The 21,841-nt window shown below is 37.6% G+C and overlaps 1 protein-coding gene across 3 annotated transcripts; it reads right to left on the bottom strand.

Annotated features, from left to right (window-relative positions):
• Positions 1–434: 434 nt before the first annotated feature.
• LOC127623824 (phosphatidate phosphatase LPIN1-like) lies at positions 435–20,632 on the bottom strand. Of its 3 annotated transcripts, XM_052098369.1 has the most exons (20): positions 20,445–20,632; positions 18,428–18,628; positions 18,200–18,295; positions 16,128–16,345; positions 15,396–15,507; positions 14,756–14,945; positions 14,582–14,675; positions 14,273–14,436; positions 9,950–10,043; positions 9,503–9,572; positions 7,504–7,533; positions 6,908–7,000; positions 5,493–5,548; positions 5,259–5,397; positions 4,729–4,877; positions 4,251–4,337; positions 3,989–4,141; positions 2,833–2,947; positions 2,321–2,424; positions 435–2,238 (listed from the first exon to the last, which is right to left on the bottom strand). In XM_052098369.1, exons 2-20 carry the CDS (start codon positions 18,617–18,619, stop codon positions 2,073–2,075), a joined length of 2,322 nt encoding a protein of 773 aa, XP_051954329.1. In that variant the 5' UTR covers positions 18,620–18,628; positions 20,445–20,632; the 3' UTR covers positions 435–2,072. The 3 variants fall into 3 exon arrangements, 2 of the variants coding, with proteins under 2 accessions (XP_051954329.1, XP_051954330.1); XM_052098370.1 differs by lacking the exon at positions 7,504–7,533; XR_007968100.1 differs by lacking the exons at positions 435–2,238; positions 2,321–2,424 and adding an exon at positions 3,129–3,245 and having other exon boundaries at positions 2,829–2,947.
• Between the last annotated feature and the right edge of the window lie 1,209 nt (positions 20,633–21,841).

Genomic DNA, 21,841 nt, shown 5'->3' on the forward strand with positions numbered 1-21,841 from the left:
TATATATATAATTGTAGAATAAATATTCATTTTAAAATATTACAATAAAGATTAATGTTCACGAGGATTTAAAACTTAATTAGTTTGGCCACATACTCATTCTTCAGTATTAGTATTTTCCACGTTTTAAAATAATAGTAGGCTTAAGTCATCAAAACTGTGAAATAAATGGGAAATCCTAAATAAAACAGTTGGTAATGGTGTAATTGCCACTGTCTTTTAGTAATTAATTCGGATCTTTAAGTATTATTTGATAAAACACCTAGGCTTTTACCATCCCTACTATATTACTTTTGATTTCTAATTGATAACATTCAACACCCGGACACACTGAAAAATGGAAAAACCCTGCATCTATTCATCTAACATCAAGAAATGAATGAAATTATAAATCAAACTCACACAATAGATTTCCTGCTGCAGTTTTACACTTGTATGAAACATTGTTTTTTATTGAAGAGCAAAACAAACAAACAAACAAACAAATCACTTGAGCCCCCAATCTACTGATTTGATCTACTCGTTCATTGAAAGAATATCAGAAAACCCTCTGTGATCTCAACAACACACGGACATGTCTCTATGGAACTAATGACTGAAAAAGCATTTTCAATAAAAAAAAAACACACAAACAAAAAAAAACAGCAAACCTAGTTCAATCAACTGCGTCATACAGATTTAGTTTCTCTTTAAAACGTACAATCAACACATAAAAAAATAATATGCATACAACATACTTGCTCATATTACATTATATTATTATCTTTCCTAACCTGAATGCATAAAATGCTATTTGAAATCTGCACACACAGGAGTATCAGAATGACTCTGCTACATGCAACAGGTCCCATTTTACAGCTGTGAAATTCTCTATATCTGTGGTTCTCAACTGGTGGGTTGCAATGCAATAATGAAAAAAAAATGCAAATAATAAAATGCAACAAACCATTTAACGTGCATAGAAGCAAATAGTCTAAAATCAAAAATTAAATGGGAAATATTTATCATGTGGTTATTCCATATCATCACACTTCTGTTGCATTTAAAAAATTGTCAGTTTTACTATCCAGCCTATGTCATGTTAATAATTTAGCAAATTGTTGAGATTATGCAGTTCATTAATATGACTAAATATGGAGTGGTGGTGGCGTAGTGGCTAAAGCACAGGGCTGTTAATCAGAAGGTTGCTGGTTCGAACCCCACGGCCACCACCATTGTGTCCTTGAGCAAAGCACTTAACTCCAGGTTGCTCCGGGGGGGATTGTCCCTGTAATAAGTGCACTGTAAGTCGCTTTGGATAAAAGCGTCTGCCAAATGCATAAAATGTAAATTTCAATATTTGGTTTTAAGGATACTTTTGAATCAAATGTACAATCTTGGTGCGACATCTGGTACAAATCAGCTGAGAACCAGTGTTCTTCATGACTGCAAAACACTTCAAAACAATTTAAATATTCTTATCAAGTACACAAACACACACAAAATCAAGTAAGGGTCCAAATAATGTTACATATCCAATATCCTCTTTCAAATGTTGAATTTACAGAATTGCTGTTTTCTCTGAGAAATTTGAGACAGATGCTTTAGGTTTTTTCTTTCTTCTTAGACTGTGTGCCTGCAACAACCAAAACTGACAGAAAAAGCAAGAATATATCCTACATCTGAACTTGCCTACCATTACACAATATTTTATAGATGAAAATATAACCAATGAAATGTGAAGACGTCTTTGAAAGAAAGTGCATCTATGCCTGAGGTCCAGATGTGATTGTGTTTGATCTGCATATATTTGCACTGATTTCAGTAAGTATTGATCAAACCTGTGTAACTTTCTGTCTTCCATGGAACAGAAAAAGTAGATGTTAAGCAGCACAGAAGAAAGTCAGTCATTTGAATTGGAACTACATGACGGTGAGTTAATGATTACAGAATTGTCATTTTTGTATGAATTATCCCTTTAAATGTTTGTTCGTTATGTATTTGAATGTTTCTCTTGTATAGCACATCAGTATTTTTCTTTCTACATTCTGTGCAGTCTCCACAAAGGAAGTTGTGAGAATTAGTGCATTTGTTCATCGTGTGATGTTATCCGTGCTCTCTATTTGTCCGTCCACTAGGGGGAGTTGTTCTCTCCAGTAGGTGAACTGGCTAAAGGTGTCACTGCAGGGGAACTCACATGAACTGCTGCATTTCAGGAGTGGAAAGACGTGATCCACCACCTCGCCCAGACGCACGTACCTGCACAGGTAAAGCCCAGTTGAGACTCTCAGTCATATCACACATTTATCACATGAGCAGACAATCAGTACAGAGTTCTCACGATGAGATATTGGTCTTGGCGTGTTCCTGGATCAGTTCTCCTTTAGGATTGACAGTGAAGATTCTGTTTAAGGGAACACCCACTTCCTTGTAGGAAAACACATCCTACAGATTTACAACACATACACATCACTAAACATGTACAATTGCACAATATAACACTTCAAACACCTTTATTATGCACTGACATAGCAATCATTTTGACTGATAGCAATAGTTGATAGCAATACTTTAATGTGGACATTTTCAAAATAGCAAACAGCATTTGCAATGAAATCTCCAATCTAGAAAAATTCTACTTTTGTTTTCCACAGACAAAATGACAGCATACAGGTTTGGAGCACTCTGAGAGTGAGTAAATCGTTTAATATAAATTATTTTCAGGAGTTTTGGATGAACCATTCCTTTAAACTTACGAAGTAGAATTTGTTCCACTTCAAAAGAACTACAATCATTTGTCTGAAAACACTGGGCTCTAATTCCCATAGAATTCATCCCATGTCTCTCACTCACAGTGCCTTTGTTCCCAAATGCAGCGTAGAAGGGCTCAGTGTTTGGGAGGAACAGGTTCTTAATGTCTGTTAAACACGCCACTTTAAACTTCTCCGGTCTCTTCTCAATAACCTCCCTAAAACAGACAAAGACAGCAAGCGTACAGTTTATATGTTTTGGCATGCTTTTTATTGAGTGTTGATTATAATTTTATATTTCATACAAATAATGAGAACATATTCAGTATAAAGAACTTCCAAGAGCTTCTTAAAGGGATAGTTCACCCAAAATGGAAAATTCTCTCATCATTTACTCACCCTCATGCATCCCAGATGTTTATGACTTTCTTTCTTCTGCAGCACACAAATGAAGACTTTTAGAAGAATATTTCAGCTCTGTATGTCCGTACAATGCACGTGAACGATGGCCAGAACCTATGATAGGTGTGGGTAAAACAGATCAATATTTAAGTCCTTTTTTACTATAAATCAACACCTTTGACCAGCCCCGACTAGTAAGTAGCGATATGCATGAAGAATTTGAATCAGCAAAAAATAAAGAAGTGAAAGTGAGCACTTATAGTAAAAAAGGACTTAAATATTGATCTGTTTCTCACCCACACCTATCATAGTAATTCTAAAGATATGGATTAAACCACTGGAGTCGGATGGATTAATTTATGCTGTCTTTATGTGCTTTTTGGAACTTGTTGTCACCATTCACTTGCACTGTAAGGACCTACAGAGCAGAAATATTCTTCTAAAAGTCTTTGTGTTCTAATTTAAAATTAGGTTAGGTGTAAAAAAATTAATGCATGGTTAGGATTTAGCAAGTAGTGTTTGTGTGTTTACTTCCATGGACAAAACTGCCCCTAAGAATTGTCTAAATCTGACAAAACATCCATTTGGGGAAGTCCTCAGAAAAAATGCCATAAATAAAGTAATACTTTATTTAAGTTATTACAAAAATGCAGGAAGTTTTCTTTTAGGGTTGGGTTAAGTCTGTAGTCATTATAATTAGCTTTACATCCATAAAACAATAGACATCTATGTTATGCCCACATTTATATAGCAAGTAAAGGTGTGTGTGTGTGTGTGTGTGTGTGTGTGTGTGTGTGTGTGTGTGTGTGTGTGTGTGTGTGTGTGTGTGTGTGTGTGTGTGTGTGTGTGTGTGTCACCTGTGTAGTGCAGAATACAGGCTGCTGGGACTCAGTAAAACGGGTCCCTGTGGTAGCATAGTTCCTCTCTCATTGACCCAGTGCAGGTAACCCCGCGTCATATCAGCCATTCCGATCGCCCTCGCTGAGCAGTACAGAAACTTATAGCCATTCCTGCAAAACACACACACACACACACACACACGTGTTTCTTTGTCCCACTGATCTGTGAGAGAATCAATCATGCTGCATTGATCATGTGACAGCGATCGTGGGCTCCTACTGGCTGACGCTATGATACAGATGAGCAATACCCTGATGGGTCCAGTCTTTCCCCAGTGTGGGCAGAATGTGACCCAGCTTATCTGACCTGTGGAAGTGGGGGAAAGAGACAAACATGAATGTTTGAATCTTATATCATTAAATGAAAAAAAAAATCCAGGCAAAAAAACAGTTATATGGAACTTTGATGTTGGCTCGACAAAGACTTGTCTGAAAGTTTAACATTTAAAAATTGCAAGAAAGAGAGAGAGAGAGAGAGAGAGAGAGAGAGAGCAAGTGAGAGAGAGAGAGAGAGAGAGAGAGAGAGAGTTCATGTAAGTCAATGGGATTTGGGGGATTTTTGATTGCCCACTGGGCAAAAACAGTAATTCTGATCAGTTATAAAAGTCATTAATGGGTTTGGAACAACATTTGTGTGAGTAAATAATGACAGAATTTTTTTTTTTTCCGATGAGCTCTGTTCCTTTAAGATTGTGTACCTGGTTATTGTGCCATCTATATCTGATATGACGATTTTATCGTTCCAGTTCCACAAGTAGATGGTTCCCTCACAGCGACACGTGCCTTGATACTGAGTCGTCACACTAAACACCACGTCATTAGGACCGTCCTTCAACTGTAGACTAGCCTACAACACACAAACACACACAGTGTCACAATTAATTTTTCCCCTGAATTGTGATTGGACTGTTCCAGTCTGTTTTTGCTTCTGTACATTAAAGCCTTTTATATAATGTAAAGGACCTCTGTTATGATGGGCTAACCTCTTCATATGTGTAATGAGTATCCATGCCTCAGCCAAAAGTTTAAACACAGTGCAAAAACAATTAATAGTCATTGATATGTAAATGGTTGTGACGTCACAATGATGTTTTCTGAACGAAGTCTTTTATTTCAAAATAACAAGAAAAAAATTCCACAATAAGACCACTTCAATCATGGAATCAGTTTGAAAAGCTCAGCAGTCATAATAATATAAACAATCAATGATTTGTTCTTATATTCCTACCAGTTGTTCAGAGGAGAGGCGGAGAGTCTTCTGATAGGACACGCCCCCTGCGGCAAGGGCGGGGTCTGTTTGCACTGGTATTGGGGTTTGATTAGAAGATAAGTGATCTTCATCACAGGAGGAGGACTCATCTGTCTGCCTGCAAGCAAATGTGTAGTCAAACACATTAATTAATACCCAGAGTATTGTATTTTTGTCTTTTCAGATCATTTGTTGGATTGTTTAGATCTGCACCTGTTCTTGGGCGTCTCGTGTCGTGCGGCACACACAGAACCATCTGAGACTGAATCCTGCAAACACAAGACGCAAACAAAGCAGTTCAGATATGGGTGTAACATCAGGTTAGTGTGTGTGGGTCAATTTGAAAATCTTCCTAGCTTTTATATGTATTTCATGTTGTATTGTGGTTGTGGCATTCTCAAACATTTTTTGTTTTAATAAGTTTTAATGGTATTTATGACTACTTTTAGTAAAATATTTCTTTAAAGAATTTGTTTGTGTTTTTTTCTCATCACAAATTGTTCCATCACTTTCTATGCCAACACACTCATAAAACAACAAACTGATGGTTTTAAATGTCGGTCAGTTTTAGTTGGGTCTGACAGAACCAGAAACATTCCTCATTATCTAAAACTCTGCAATAAATTGAATGACATCTACGCTATTTGTTTCCCTGTCTCAACCTCAGAATTCATATCCAGCACTGGTCCTTTATGGGCAGCTGTCCATCCTATGTGTGTGTTTGTGTCTTTTGGTTTATTTCTTCATTAAACTATTATTTATATTGTCAAGCCGGTTCTCGCCTCCTCCTTTCCCTTAACCCGCTTTACACTGATAAGGGACCGGGTGTGTAGAATCACGCCCCCGCCCCACCCTCCGCCCTGCCACAGCGTGATTTTTTTGTAAAGCTGCTTTGAAACGATGTGTATGGTGAAACGCGCTATACAAATAAAAATGACTTGACTTGATCACAGTGCCTTGGGTTTTTCAGCTTTGCACTAATGAAAAAATGTTTTTTAAAGACGGCAGGTCAAGAAATATATATATTTTTTTTCTATGTTCCTTGAGCTTCACTTATTACATTTACATTTATGCATTTGGCAGATGCTTATTATCTGAGTAAATCATAAGTCATATATTTGCAAAACGTCATTTACCCCACTTATTCTGACCCGCTCTCAGAAATGCACAGTTTTGGTGCTGTTTCTCCTTTAAGATTTGACAGTAAGCGCCCACCGTTCTGATCGGGTCTCTGCGCTTGCCATCTCACTGCTACTTGGCGGGGCTACTGAGGTGGTAAGTTAAAGTAGGCGTTGATGTGTTGTTATGGAGACGGTCAGGGTTTTCGGTCTTCACTAAAATCTAATTTATTTTTTTATGTGATCTGCCATCTGTGATACTCCTCACTGAATGATACCTACATCAACTTGGTCAAAAGAGGGACAAATGTAGTTTTTTTTCTATTAAAAAAAACTACAAAGAAAATGCTTAAACCACTAACAAAAGCCTTCATCGGCCAAAACCAAAAGAAGTTCGGGATAACTTCAAGGACTTTAACACTAAAACATATAGTTCACATATTTTTTTATTTTGGGGAAATTATCAGATTTTGTGATATAATATAAACTATGATGCGTGTTTGTTTGTACCGGTTTGGTGCTGTTTGTTCTTCCTCTCCATGAAAACCACCATCTTCCTCTGTTTCTGGGCATCTTCTCTTTCATCACTCTCTCTACAGTGGCCTGTGAGGAACATGCACACAAGCGTACAACTGAAAAACTTGCAAATAAATACAAACCGAAGCCACTTGCACACACGCTGCACTCTCATGCAGAAACAAAGTCTGAGACTTCAGCACTGAACTTAGGAAGAAAATAAACGAAACAGTTGATGCAAGACAGACTCCAGCACAGAACACACACAACTGAACCATGCAAACTAAAGCACACACACACACACACACACACACACACATGGGTAGGTGAAAAAATAGGGAGAATTTAATCACAGTATCACTGGGAGGAATTTTTTTTACATTTCTCCGCATCTATATACTGCAGAAATAGTAAGTAAGAGTTGTGTGGAAGTACCGGTATGCAATTCCGAACTTAGTAATAGCATCCACACACTAGCCTATGTTCGAAATGGAATACCAGAGCACTTTATACTGCACAGTATGCTGTATACTACCTACTATTTAAAGGAATAGTCCACCAAAAAGGGAAAATTCTGTTAATTTACTCACCCTCAGGTTGCTCCAAACCCATATTACTTTCTTTCATCCATGGAACAAAAAGGAGAAATTTTCCATGCAATTACAACAGCTTTCAACTTTTAAAATGGATTCAAAAGCACCATTAAAGTAGCACAAAAGTTGTCTCTGAAGCTATACAATAGCAAAATAGAAGTTTAATTGTGTTTTTCTACAAACTTGGTTTAGGTTTTTTCAAAATACCTAAGCCAAAATGTCTAACACTAACTCCTACTTGAGCTTTCAATTTATGTCCTCCAAACTTGGTACAGACCTTCAGATTGTTCTGATTATGCAATGTCTTTTCTAAATGTCCGGACTTGTAGTTTTTGCACAATGGACAATCAAAAATCTGAAAAATTCCAAAATATTCCTGTAAAGCAGTTCAATGGAAAGGAGGAGGCGAGAATCGGCCTGGCGATATAAACAATATTTTAATGATTAACTTAAACAAAAGACAAACACACACACATGACGGACATGTCTCTCTCTCATCGCACCACCGTCCGCAATCGGCCTTTATCCCTCTCGAAGGCTTAATAAGCCTGCTAAGTGACCTGGAGTGTATAATCACGACCCGGCCCCGCCCTCCGCCCTGTCACATTCCTCCCTCCTTCTCTCAGGCAGGGGAGCCCCCGGCATGACGTACACCCCCCCCCCCTTTCCCTGGGGGAGGAAAGCCCCTAAGCCCCGTCTGCCGACAGGTCATCCCCGTCTACCTGGATGAGGGAGGGGACAAAGGGAGAGAAACAGAAATATAAAAATGGGGGTACTTCCTGTAACAGTGTAGTACCCCCCAAAAAAACACTGTAAAATTTCAACGAGATGGAAAAGGCCAAAGCGGATCGGCAGTGAGAGAGAGAGGAGTGAGATATGAAAAAAAACACTTACTCGCCAGTTCTCCGATACGCCGTAGCTTGTTCCTCGGGCACTCCTCCACCCTCTAATGGACGACAGCCATGCCTCTCCGGGCGGATCGGAGGCAGTCCTCCAGCCCCTGGCGTACGGAACGCCCCGCCGTATTCTCGGGGAACAGAAGGGGTCTCCCCCACCCCTGGCAGCGGTTCTCCCACTCCAGGCGGTTGGCAGCGAGCCCCTTCCCACTCGTGGTCGGCGGTCTCAGACCCCGCCGTGTTTCAGCGGCCGGTAGGGGACTCCTCCGCCCCTGGCAGCGGCCCTGACCACTCCAGGTGGTCGGTTAGGAGCCCCTTCTCCCCTCTGGTTCGGCGGCCGTTCCTCTGCTTCCAGGCGGCCGGGCTCCTCTGTCCCCCTGCAGACAGCCGCGGCTGCTCCGTTGGGGTGGATGTAGTGGCGAGAACTCTACTACGCCTTATCCCTCCTCTCTACGCTTTATCCCTCCTCTCATCCCGGATTTCGGCACCAGTGTAAAGCAGCTCAATGGAAAGGAGGAGGCGAGAACCGGCATGGCGATATAAACAATATTTAATGATTAACTTAAACAAAAGACAAACACACACACGTGATGGACATGTCCGTAAACGATGTCTCTCTCGTAGCACCAACGTCCACAATTGGCCTTTATCCCTCTCGGAGGCTTAATTAGCCTGATAAGGGACCATGTGTTTATAATCACGACCCGGCCCGCCCTTCGCCCTGTCACAATTCCATTGACGGAATGTTCAAGCAGGCCAACAGAATGCTCGGTTATTCAAACTGGCAAAAAATTCAAATGTAAACAAACTCACAAAAGGCTTTTACCTCCTTAAGGTACTTTTTTATCTCTCAGAAGTCTGTCTGACTATCCAGCTAGCTAGCTGTATACACTGTAATGCCGGTATCGCCATGAAACCTTAAACTCTTAAAACTTGTTTAAACTTTCAGAAAAGGCTTGGTCAAATCAACATCAAAGTTTGTCTTGAAAGAAATTACCTACAGTATCTAGTTTTAAATCTGGTACTTTTATGGAACTATTCCTTTAAATATATTGTCACATTTAAAGTGTGTGTGTGTGTGTGTGTGTGTGTGTGTGTACCATAGGCAGCGGCTTCTGGAAGGCTTGCATTGCCAGCATAATTGGAGCAGCAGTGTTCCAGTTGTAATATCTGCTCATAAAAAAGAAAGAAACATCAATGGCCGTTATTTCAGTAAGAAACAGATGAAAATAAACTAAAGGGATAGTTCACCCCAAAATGAAAATTGTCCCATCATTTACTCACCCTCATAATGTTCTAAACCATTATGACTTTCTTACTTACATGGTACACAAAAGGAGATGTTGCGAAGATTGACAACCTCAATCACCATTCACTTGCATTGTATGGAAAAAAGATGCAATGCAAGTACATTTTGCATGAGGCTATCATTCTGTCTTACATCTCCTTTTGTGTTCCTCAACAACATGAGAGTGAGTCAATTCTGACAGAATTTCCATTTTTGGGTGAACTGTCCTTTTTATGTAAGGTAAGGTTACACAACTCACTTAGAGCCGATCTTCACCACCAAATTTGGGTCGTCAATGATTGATGGATTCTCAGCAAACTGCTGATAAGACACAGACTTATGCTGGAAATGTTCTGAAAGAGAGACAGAGAAATACTAATCAGTAATATTCACATGCAGAATTATGATGCATAAGTATGCATTAGTCGGAATGAAGGCCAGAAAGACACTTTCGACAAGTACGCAAATGCAGATGAGAATGCTTGGCCAGGGCATCGTAAGCACTGAGTCCCAATGAATACTTAATGTTTGTTCTTGGGATACTGTAACCTCAGTACTCAAGGGGGTGGCAGAGTTACCTTGAAATGTCTGTGTTCTTATTCAGGTAGCTATCTATAATGTAGACAGTCAAGTTGACTTGGAAGAGAAAACACAGTTTATGCTGAAGTAGAGTGTAACAGTCAAGTTCCAGCAGTAAAAATCCTATTAATTTTCTCCATAAGCAAAATTATTTTAACTGTAACGTGTAAACCTGTAAAGACAGAGTGACCGTGAGGTAGGAGGTTGTTAATCAATGTTATTTGCTTATGCAGTCAACATTAGTTCATCTCCATTTAAAACATTTTAGGCAAGGCAAGGCAAGTTTATTTATATAGCACATTTCATACACAATGGTAATTCAAAGTGCTTTACATAGAAGAGATTAAAATAAGAATAAAAAAATAAGAATAATTGAAACAGTTTAGAATAAATAAAATAAAATACAGTACAAACAGTCGGACACACAGTGGCACAGTGCTCATTCAGTAAATGCACAGCTAAACAGATGTGTTTTGAGTCTGGATTTGAATGTGACTAATGTAGGAGCACATCTGATCTCTTCTGGAAGCTGGTTCCAGCTGCAGCTGGCATAATGGCTAAAAGCAGACTCTCCTTGCTTAGAGTGAACCCTTGGTATTTCTAGCTGATGTGATCCTAATGATCTGAGTGATCTGTTGGGTTTATATTCAGTGAGCATATCTGCAATATATTGAGGTCCTAGCCCATTGAGTGATTTATATACCAGTAATAATACTTTAAAATCAATCCTAAATGTAACTGGGAGCCAGTGTAAAGACCTGAGGACTGGTGTGATATGTTCATATTTTCTGGTTCTGCTCAGAATCCTGGCAGCAGCGTTCTGTATGAGCTGCAACTGTCTTATGGACTTTTTGGGAAGGCCAGTGAGGAGTCCATTACAATAATCCACCCTGCTGGTGATGAAAGCATGCACAAGTTTCTCTAGGTCTTGACTGGAAACAAAGCATCTAATTCTTGCAATATTTTTCAGATGATAGTATGCTGATTTAGTTATTGCTTTGACATGACTACTGAAACTAAGGTCTGACTCTAGAGACACACCAAGATTCCTGACTTGATTTTTAGTTGTTTGACCCCTAGCGTCAAGGTATGCATTCACCTTCAGAACGTCATCTTTGTTTCCAAACACAGTGACTTCAGTTTTGTCTTTGTTTAACTGAAGAAAGTTTTGGCACATCCAAAACTTTCTTCCGCTATTAAACATTTTATGTTTAATAGCGGAATTCCTGGTTAAGAACTACAATACCCAACTTGCTGAAGAGCAAAGAACCAACAATCACAGAGTCACTGCAAACAATCTTATTTTGCAATACAATTTAAATATATTTTTTTATAATTGTTATAAACACATTTAAATAAATTGTTTTATATTTTTTGTGACATTTTTAATTAGATTATGTCAATTGCAGTGCTTTGTGGGATTGTAGTTCATTCCCTTATTAAATACGTTAAGTACACTATCTTGTACCTTTGTCTTTTTGTCCCACTTCCAAATACTTTTTTTGCTTCGAATCAAAACGTGTTATGTTGAGACAGGGTTACAGAGTTTTTAAAATCGAATGTAAGACTTTTTAAGACCTTTTTGAAGACCTGAACAAATAAAATACCGTATTCCCATACCAAAACAAACCAACACAATCTGAAAATAAATCATGTATCATAGACTCTTACCTAAACAGACAGGGGCACACATTCAACATGGCCTTAACATTGCTTATCAGTAAAACAGGGTAGGCTGTATGCAAGTTAAAAATACTCAAGGCTAGGGCTGAAACGATTATTCAACATTATCGACAACGTAGACAATATAAATGTTGTCTTCGAATAGTCGTTTGATCTACTTTAACGTAACATGAGATCATATAAAAATCTAATTATGGTCGTCTGACTGAGGAAGAAAACACAGCTCACAGTCCAGATGCACTCTAAACTTTCCAAACAGCTTCAGGTGATGTAGATCGAATTATAATGCAAAAATGCAAAATAAATAAATACAGAAGCACTGTCATCGTGAAATAACACCGAGCCGGATCTGGCATTCCACTTAAGCAAACTTACATGTTAGGGCATGTAAAAAGCAAACAACCTGGCATTATATCTTTAAAGCATCCTTTATTAAAGTTCAAATTATATACTCCAACAAAATAAGATTTTGATTAGTCTTTTTTGGCTTGTTTTCCCAAAATAATATCTAAAACTCCTTTAAAACAACATACATTTACATTAGTATACTGCAGAAGGAAAAACTTTTATTGGAGAATGTTGAATGCAATATTTAATACTTAAATATTTAAAAATATCTAAAAATAGCCATCTTAAAAATATATATATTTACCTGAGATCTTTGTATATATATTTTTCTTTACTGCACTGGCAAAAGTATGAACAAGTGAAAGAATAATGTTATATACAAAATACACGTATATTCAAGATACATTCTCTGAAAGCAAGCCTAAATATCTAATATGTTGCTTCTCAAGTAAATGTATCTTTAGGTCATATAAATGGAAAATAATACACAAACTCTTGATTACAACAGGATTTTTTGCAGTGAATATTTTACTGAATTAAACTTAATAAAGGTTTCAAGAGTTAATTAGATGTATTTTTAAAAGATGATCTTGTCGTCTTTATAGTTAGTAAGCACGTTTAATACAACCTTTTAAGTTTGAGCACAAGCTGAATAGTCGGTTAAGAGCTAATGATTAATCGTTGCGATAATTGCCTGAATAGTCGAATAATTGTTCTAATAATCGTTAGATTAGTCGATTATCATGTTAGATCATGTTAGTTGCAGCCCTACTCAAGACATGTTCCCCTTATATATCACATTCAAATGAATCTATGTTATTATGGTCATTATATAAATAGATACAAATTAGAGGTCAACCAATATTGGATTGTGCTGATTTGATAATGTGTTGAAAGCCAGTTGGTCTGCCAATAGTTTTTTTTAAATTGGTAGCCTATTTTAAATGTTCTTAGTCTTTCCTTTCTGTGATGGGGAGGGCCAGACAGAGGCTACAAGAGCCCAAATTCATTTAAATTCCAGGTACAATTTATGCATGGATCTTTGTATAACTTTTAACTTTAAAGGCACTTTAACATTGAAATACACCGGGAACTCTTATTTTGAAATGTTTGCGCTTCACTGCTTCCAGCTGCTCATTCAAACAAATAAGGGAAATAAAATGTGCACTCCTACAATACTCTACAACGTATTACAATATAAACACTTAAAAGTAAACATTGTCATATTTCATCAACTCTATATCATTGTCATCAACAGTTGATCTATAGTGATATCTTGTCATAAATTTCCAATATCGCTTTATGATTGTGAACTGCTCAGCAACATCTGAAAACACTCACAAGCCCCCGCACGCTTGGAGAAAATACAGTGCCGCGTTTTCACTTTGTAGGACACAGCACATGCATTTTTTTAATTAAATAGTATTCTTTTGAAGTTTGATAATCACATTAGGTCATATCACAACTCCTGTCTTTCCGACTCCAAATTTAAGACCTCTTTAAATAAAAATTAAGACTTTTGTTGTATCATTTATGATATTTAAGACTTTTTTATGACCTTAATTTTTGGAAAACTGAATTTAAGACATTTTAAGACTTTTTAAGGATCTGCGGGTACCCAGTTTGATTAACCTTGTAGCTTATTGGTTTGGTTCATGGCTTAGAACTCTTTCACAAAGGATTTTAAGAAATCCCTTTGGTAAAAAATGATGGGAAAAATAGTTCTGGAACAAAGACAGTGGAAAAAGTGGGCAGACACTCTACAGCACCTTATAGTGCCAATGCTGAGAATGCAACTCATCGTACTTGCTTTGTGCAATGAATTGCGTTCGGACACACTTTGAAATGCAACAACACTGATATCGAAGCATGTGTAGCTAGAAGCATTTGCATTCACATAATTGCGTAGAGCCAAATTAACATGAATTGTGTGCATTATGTGGCTGATTTGTGAGTGTGAGAGGCTATGCACCTTTAGTGATGTCTCTGTTTTCAGTGAGTCCTCCACACAGAGAGATGGTGATAGAGGGCAGGTCATAACTGTCCACTCCACTGTCTGCTCCTGAGCTGCACATGGACTGAGGAGAAACGGTCACACAACGAAGATAATTCTCATCGTACGAACGCTCTAAACCACTGAGAAAACACACAAAAACAAATAGAATCTCATTATATTTAAGACATAGCCAACTGTGTTTACATTAATGCCCTGCCATGACGCACAAATCTAGGGTTCAATAACCTTTTTGACGCCATGCACCAAAACATTGTGGTAACATGCCTTTTAGGGAAGTATAGTGCAGCAACTTCTGGCTCCAGGTCTGTTATATCATCCAAATATACGCCGTCAGACCCCAAATGGTGACTTCTCTTATCTGCACGAAAAAACACTATCAACCAATCAAATATGCAAAAATTAGACCAGCTATATATATTAAAAAAATGTATCAATGACCTTTTGTTTTAGAAGGAAAATCTGTCTTATTTTGTGGCAGAGGTCCAATATTTTTTCCACCTTCCTCAACCTCTGACATTACAGTTGCTGCTGATGTCACATCCTGCTTTTCAAACTCTTTTGATTTGTCTGATTTGCCATCAGTGTGTGACTCTGACTGGATGTTTGGCTTCACTGACAGAAACGATGGCTGTAAATACAGGATTTCATATTCAGTAAAATACCATTTTAAAGGGATAGTTCTTAAAAAATGGAGCACCTGCCCCTTTCCTCTAATTAGTTAAATGGGATTGAAGCACTGCGTGAATTGTTATAAAAATTTGAATGTGCACGATCGCGCAAAACAGAACTTTGTGGAGGCCAGGCGACAGCCGTGAGGACATCACTTTGTGCGAGCCACCCCTCGTGAACATGCGGAAGCATCAAGTATAAACCAGGCTTTAGGCAGATTGACAGCCTCAGTCTGCATTCACTTTCATTGTATGGAATGCAATAGTGATCAGTGACTGAGGCTACCATTCTGCCTAAGAATGGGTAGAGTAAAATGACAGAATTGTCATTTTTGGGTATACTGTCCCTTTAACATATGAGAGGTAGCACATGATGGTGATAGTGAGGTGGCTTTTGAGGTGATTCTAACCTCAGCTTGTGGCAGTTCACCCCAGGACCACAGCATGGCTGAATCCTCTTGTTGCCCTTTAGAGATCAGTTCAGAGTCGCTCTCAGGGGTGCTGGGACAAGACACATTAGGACTGGGAAGAGAGAGAGACAGAGACAGAGACAGAGAGAGAGAGAGAGAGAGAGAGAGAGAGAGAGAGAGAGAGAGAGAGAGAGAGAGAGAGAGAGAGAGAGAGAGAGAGAGCATTATTATTATATATATTAAATAAGATTATTTTGAAATATTTTCATTGTTCTTATGTGTAAGGACTCCACTCTCCATCTGAATGGGCATAAACTCTGTTTTTTTTATCCAGCAGATGAACTTCCAATAGTCTTTCCTTTAACACCAACCAAAACACTATTGTTTTTATCTACCTACCTATTAAGTCAACTATCTATCTATCTATCTATCTATCTATCTATCTATCTATCTATCTATCTATCTATCTATCTATACATAAAATATTTAAACAAACCTTTGTGCATTTTTTTAAAGATCTTCTTTAAGGCATTATTTATTTTGTTTGCACATTATTGTGTATGTTGGCTGGGGATTTCATCAAACACAAGCACAATTCCTGAAGAATAACATCTTCTTTTGTCCTCATGTGCATGAAATGTGAAGACGTCCCTCTGTCTACTATTTCCTTCTGCTTTCACACACACACACAGACTCTCTCGGTTGTGCTGTGTTTAGTTCCTGTGATCTGACCTGTTCTGACCGGCCTGCTCGCTGTCACTGATGTCAATGCTGAACACAACCTCTTCTGAGAACTCCTCCATGCTCTCCTCCCTCTTCACACCCTCCACTCTGCACTTCCTCCTTCTCTTCCTCCTCTTCTTTATCACTCCATTCTCTGTGCTGCAGCCCATCAGAACACCCCCTTCAGATGAGATAGGAGATGTGGCCAAGTGTGATGGAATCACTTCCTGTAGGGAATCACAGAAAGATATGTTAATCTATGTTATCTTAATGAAAGCACTCTTTCTATCAGTATTGATAATCACTTCTCTTCCCCAGCACTGATCACATGTGGAGTCCCACAAGGCTCCATGTTGGGTCCTCTGCTTTTTTCTCTGTATATGCTTCCTTTAGGCTCTATCTTTCAGAAGTACAGTGTAGCCTATCATTGTTATGCTGATGACACACAATTTTATCTTCCTGACCATCTCCTGTCTTGAGGAAGTTAAATTATGGATATCTGAAAACTTCCTCATGCTTAATGAGGGCAAAACTGAGGTCATTGCTTTTGGCTCTTCGTTATGTATCACTGACATTGAAAATAATTTAGATACTTTGTCTTTAACCATGCACAATAGAGTTAAGAACTTGGGTACCATCTTTGATTCTGACTTATTATTTGATAAGAAGATAAATGCTGTTGTTAAAGGAAGCTTTTTTCAGCTAAGGTCCATTGCTAAATTAAAACAGTTTCTCTCACAGAAGGACTTGGAAATAGTAATGCATGCTCTTATTACATCCCTGTTGGATTACTACAATGCCTTATATGTGACCTTTTCACATCTGCAAATAGTCCAAAATGCAGCAGCTAGACTTCTAACGGGTACCAAGGAAAGAGAGCATATCACCCCTGTTCTCAAATCCTGTTTTGCTCTGATAAGCTGTTCTGGTCTAGAAGAAGACTGTTTGAATACAGCATTGTTCTGGAATCACTGTACTGTTCTAGAATGCTGTTACTTTCTTGGATGCTGTTCTGTTATATAATGCTGTTCTGCTCAAGAATTCTAGAAAAAAACTGCCAAAATGGAGCATTGTTCTAGAATAGCTGTTCTGTTCTAGAATGCTGTTTAGTTTTGGAATGCTGTTCAGTTCTAGAATGCTGTTACTTTCTTGGATGCTGTTCTGTTATATAATGCTGTTCTGCTCAAGAATTCTAGAAGAAAACTGCCAAAATGGAGCATTGTTCTAGAATAGCTGTTCTGTTCTAGAATGCTGTTTAGTTTTGGAATGCTGTTCAGTTCTAGAATGCTGTTACTTTCTTGGATGCTGTTCTGTTATATAATGCTGTTCTGCTCAAGAATTCTAGAAGAAAACTGCCAAAATGGAGCATTGTTCTAGAATAGCTGTTCTGTTCTAGAATGCTGTTTAGTTTTGGAATGCTGTTCAGTTCTAGAATGTTGTTTTTTTGCAGAATGCTGTTCTATTTTAAAATGTTCTGTTAAAATGTAAATATAAAAATGCACTGGACTGTTCTAGAAGATTTTTGAATGCAGCTTTTTGTGTTTTCTAATCACTTGCTGCACTGTTCTAGAATACTGTTTTGTTCTAGAATCACTGCACTGCTCTAGAATCCTATTTCGTTATGGTAAGCTGTTCTGGTATAGAACAACACAGTCTGAATGCAGCTTGTTCCAGAAATACTGTACTGTTCTAGAATTCTGTTTTGTTCTGGAATGCTGTTCTGTTCTAGAATGCTTTTCTCTTCTAGAATGCTGTTATGTTCTGGAACTCTGTTCTGTTCTAGAATGCTGTTCTGTTATAGAATCTCTGTTCTGTTCTGTTCTAAAATTCTGAATGTATGTCCATCCTATAATCACTGTGTTGTTCAAGAATGCGGTTTTGTTCTGAAATGCTCTTCTGTTCCAGAATGCTGTTTAATTCTTGAATGCTGTTCTGTTCTGTTCTAGAACACTTCTCTGCTCAAAAATGCAGCTCTGTTCTAAAACACCATTCCTGCTCTGTTCTGCAAGCAGATAATGTTGTTATTGAAATCTGGTTTAGAAAGCCGGTGACTGAGATATTGATATTTCTGTGTTCTCAACCTGATTTTCTTTTGTCTCCTTGACAAAGAAAGCTTCTCCGTTCTCTCCCAGTTTCATTTGTAAATTCACAGGTACCCCATTGATCTCTATGTCCACCTAATTAACAGAAAGAGAGATACAGAGAGGTCAACACATTCTGTTCCAACCAGTTTTATATATAATAAAGCAGCCAGAATCTAAACTTGTGCATAAACCCTACACAGATCAATACTCTTAACCATAACTCACCACTTTTTCTCGTGATCTCAGGACACTAATCTTTCCGAAGCGTACGTGAAAGGGAGAGCAGATCAGAGCTCCATCTGGTTGCCGGACGACGATGATGTCGATGCAGCCAGACAGTGTGGCAGGATTTAGACCTCTGTAGAGCTCCTTCACCTGCACAAACACCTGTCCCGCCAACTGCCCCATGTAATTCATTTTCTGAGTCTACATGGAGTAAAGAGGAAAGAATTCATTCATTGGTCCTTTACAGTACATCAGTTTGTTCGCTACTCAGTTTTCAGTATAAACTGTATTGAACAGCTCTGCAGAATTGTTTTGATGTTAAAATAATTTCTTATATCCCAGTTTAATTTGCAGACATCTATAAATAAGCCATTCATTGGTTGACTTCTTGAACAACAAAGAGATCTGAACAAAAACATAGGGATTTTAACAAATCCTGGACTCTAAATATAAACTTTTAAAGCTTGTATCTCATGCCACACTTGGCAATTGGCTTGTTGAAGATAGAAGTTTAATTACTTTTCAGACTCATAATTTTTGTCTGGCAGAAAATAAACATGCAAAAAAGTGACATTACATGGAAGGAGGGACCCAAGCCTTTTGGCCTTTAAGCAGCCCCCTAGCAACCTTCCACAACACCCTAACAACCACAAAGAAATGCAATAAAATCATACAGAATACCTTAGTAACTGCATAGCAACACCCTGGCAACCACACACAACACCCACTCCCCTAAGATCAATCAAGAAAAGTAATCATGTTGTTTTAAACACTCTTAGCCAGTCACAAGCAGGAATTAATTACAGTGTTTGTATTCTGTAAGAATCTCGTCAGAATGTGACTGTAACGGTGAGAAATCTATCACCAGATTTTTGTGCTTGATGTTTTCAGTAAGACATGATGCCTTTATCAAAGACACCATTAAATGTTCAGTTCTCAGCTGTGCTCAGAGGTCAACGACCTGACCAAACCTACACGCTTTCAGACACAATGCTAATCTGTTCTGTAATACCAAGTCTCGGTGTGCTTGTGTGCGATTATAGCTGCTTTATTCCTCCAAGTGTCATATTCCTAACTCAATTAAGTGAACAGATGATTAGAGAAATGTCCTGAGGAGAGGACATTAAAGGCATCAGTTTCTTATTGAAGTTCTAAATATATGTACATACTGTTCTTTTTTAACCCTAGCCTGAGAATTATTTCAGTTATGCCAAATTGTACATCACAGCAAAGCCACAACAGGAAATTAAGAATAAATAGAGATAGAAAAGGAGTACAGTTTTATTTAGGTATTCGGGAGATTTTTTTTCCAGTTCATATTTGTCCTTGACCTGCCAACATTTTCACTATACATTTTAATTTACATTGCATTTATTATTTAACTAATATATATATATACTTTCTTATTGTTGAGCCCTGATTTATTTACAGCAATTTTTTTCGTAAATAAAAGTTCTATTGTATTGTGTGATTATGAAACTAACATTATCACCAAGCACTCCATATCACTCCTCATTGCACATTTAATCAATCATACACATCATCAAAACCATTTATATTTCACACATCAAAGCACTTTTCTGAAAAGAAAACACTGTGATGTGCTCTCTGTCTAAACTTAAAAAAATCAGTCTAGTATGATTCAGGATAGATATCAGCCATCAGAATATAATCCTAAAATACCATCAGCTCTAAAAACGTATGTACGATGTAAACTGTGTAAAGGAAATTATTGACTTTCCAACATGCTTTCAAGGACATACATCAGACATATATGTGTAAAAAACTATGTACATATTTATAGGTGTACAGTTTTATTAAAGTACTCACAATATATATCAATTATAAAGAAAACGATATATATATATATATATATATATATATATATATATATATATATATATATATATATATATATATATATATATATATATATATCTAGAGTGTGTGAATCGTTTTGTTTTTATAATTGATCTGATCTCCTTCATACTATTTATTATGTGAAAGTTACACTCACCTCCACTAAAGCTCCGTTCAATTGATAATGTTTTCATAACGCCCAAGGACAGAGACCGTCCACACGCCGCAACAGTTACAGAGCTCGTACATTCATTCTCTCCCTCTGTTACATTTCACTTCCATATATTCATATCTGACTGTAAATGTTACATTCTAACATTCTTTTCCATTTAACACTGACTATCATCGTTCTACTTGAGAAAACCTGCTGAGGAAAATTTGACAGACATCGTTCAGCCAATGAGGTGAACGTATGTAAATTCCTCTCAAGAGTCGCCTCCCAAGATAGACTGTTTTAAATTCCATTACACTGCATTAAATTGGGAATATTTTGAATTAGCATCCTTTTAAACGAAACTGAAAGTGAGTAGAGGAGTTATACGGGCGCTAATAGTTTGTTAAATTCAGATGCTACGGGTATCGTTCTGAGTGACAGCTGTGAGGTGATCCTCCTGTCCAATCAGCGCACTGCTCTCTTCGTTCTGAGTGACAGCTCTGAGGTGACGTCTTGTCCAATCAGCGCGCCGCTTTCACTGACATTCGATGCCTGAACTGGTTTGTATAATTTTTTTGTTTTTTTAAATATGGTTCCTTTATGCTTGGAAAAAAAATTACAAATAAACAAAATGTATATATATATATACAGAGAGAGAGAGAGAGAGAGAGAGAGAGAGAGAGAGAGAGAGAGAGTGAGAGAGAGAGAGAGAGAGAGAGAGAGAGAGAGAGAGACTAGAATTAACCATATTGTTTTGTTTGCTAAATTTTATATTCATAACTTTCTATTTTGTATGGATATGCTATAATACAGTATTTGTAAACAAACAAACAAATAAATAAATACAAAATGTCATATTCTGTCAGTACAGTTCTGCACTAAATAAACAAACAAAAAAACATATTGAGCTCTTGTGCATTTGTCTTCTTTATTACTTTGCTATATCAGAGCTGAAAACAGTACAATGCATGTGATTATTTTAATTTTGCCAATGCAGAGAGTTAATTGTTAGACATTTTAACAAGCAAGCAGCATCCCTTGCTTATACGTATCTCACAAATGTTTCAAAAAATAAATAATATTTTATTGTTTAAATTGCTAAGTTAGACGGGGGAAGGGAAAAGCTGTTTAAAAAACATCCTATTTAGACACCTTATGAAGTTGGTGTAAACAACCTTTTACTGGTATAAAATGTCACAGTTGCCAGCAAAACAAAACAAAGAGAGCAGGTTACCAGCTGGAGTCCATGGCATCTGCCCTGCTCTGGAATTCCACAAGATGTTCCAGATCAATTCATGCCTCACTCTCAGCATCCTCTCTCTCCATAGCAACGGTATTGATCACTGATGTCAGCACTGTGTTTTACTGGTCTTTCAGATCCCGTTTGATTGAGTTTTAAA

This window comes from Xyrauchen texanus, chromosome 30, assembly GCF_025860055.1.
Source record: "Xyrauchen texanus isolate HMW12.3.18 chromosome 30, RBS_HiC_50CHRs, whole genome shotgun sequence".
Lineage (NCBI taxonomy): Eukaryota > Metazoa > Chordata > Actinopteri > Cypriniformes > Catostomidae > Xyrauchen > Xyrauchen texanus.

Excerpts from the sequence above, each read along its gene's own strand:
- LOC127623824 (XM_052098369.1), bottom strand. The coding sequence starts at position 18,619 with ATGAATTACATGGGGCAGTTGGCGGGACAGGTGTTTGTGCAGGTGAAG. Across the intron at positions 14,946-15,395 it reads GTGAACTGCCACAAGCTGAG|CCATCGTTTCTGTCAGTGAA; the intron begins GTTAGAATCACC and ends CTGTATTTACAG. Across the intron at positions 2,239-2,320 it reads GCCAAGACCAATATCTCATC|GTACGTGCGTCTGGGCGAGG; the intron begins GTGAGAACTCTG and ends TTACCTGTGCAG.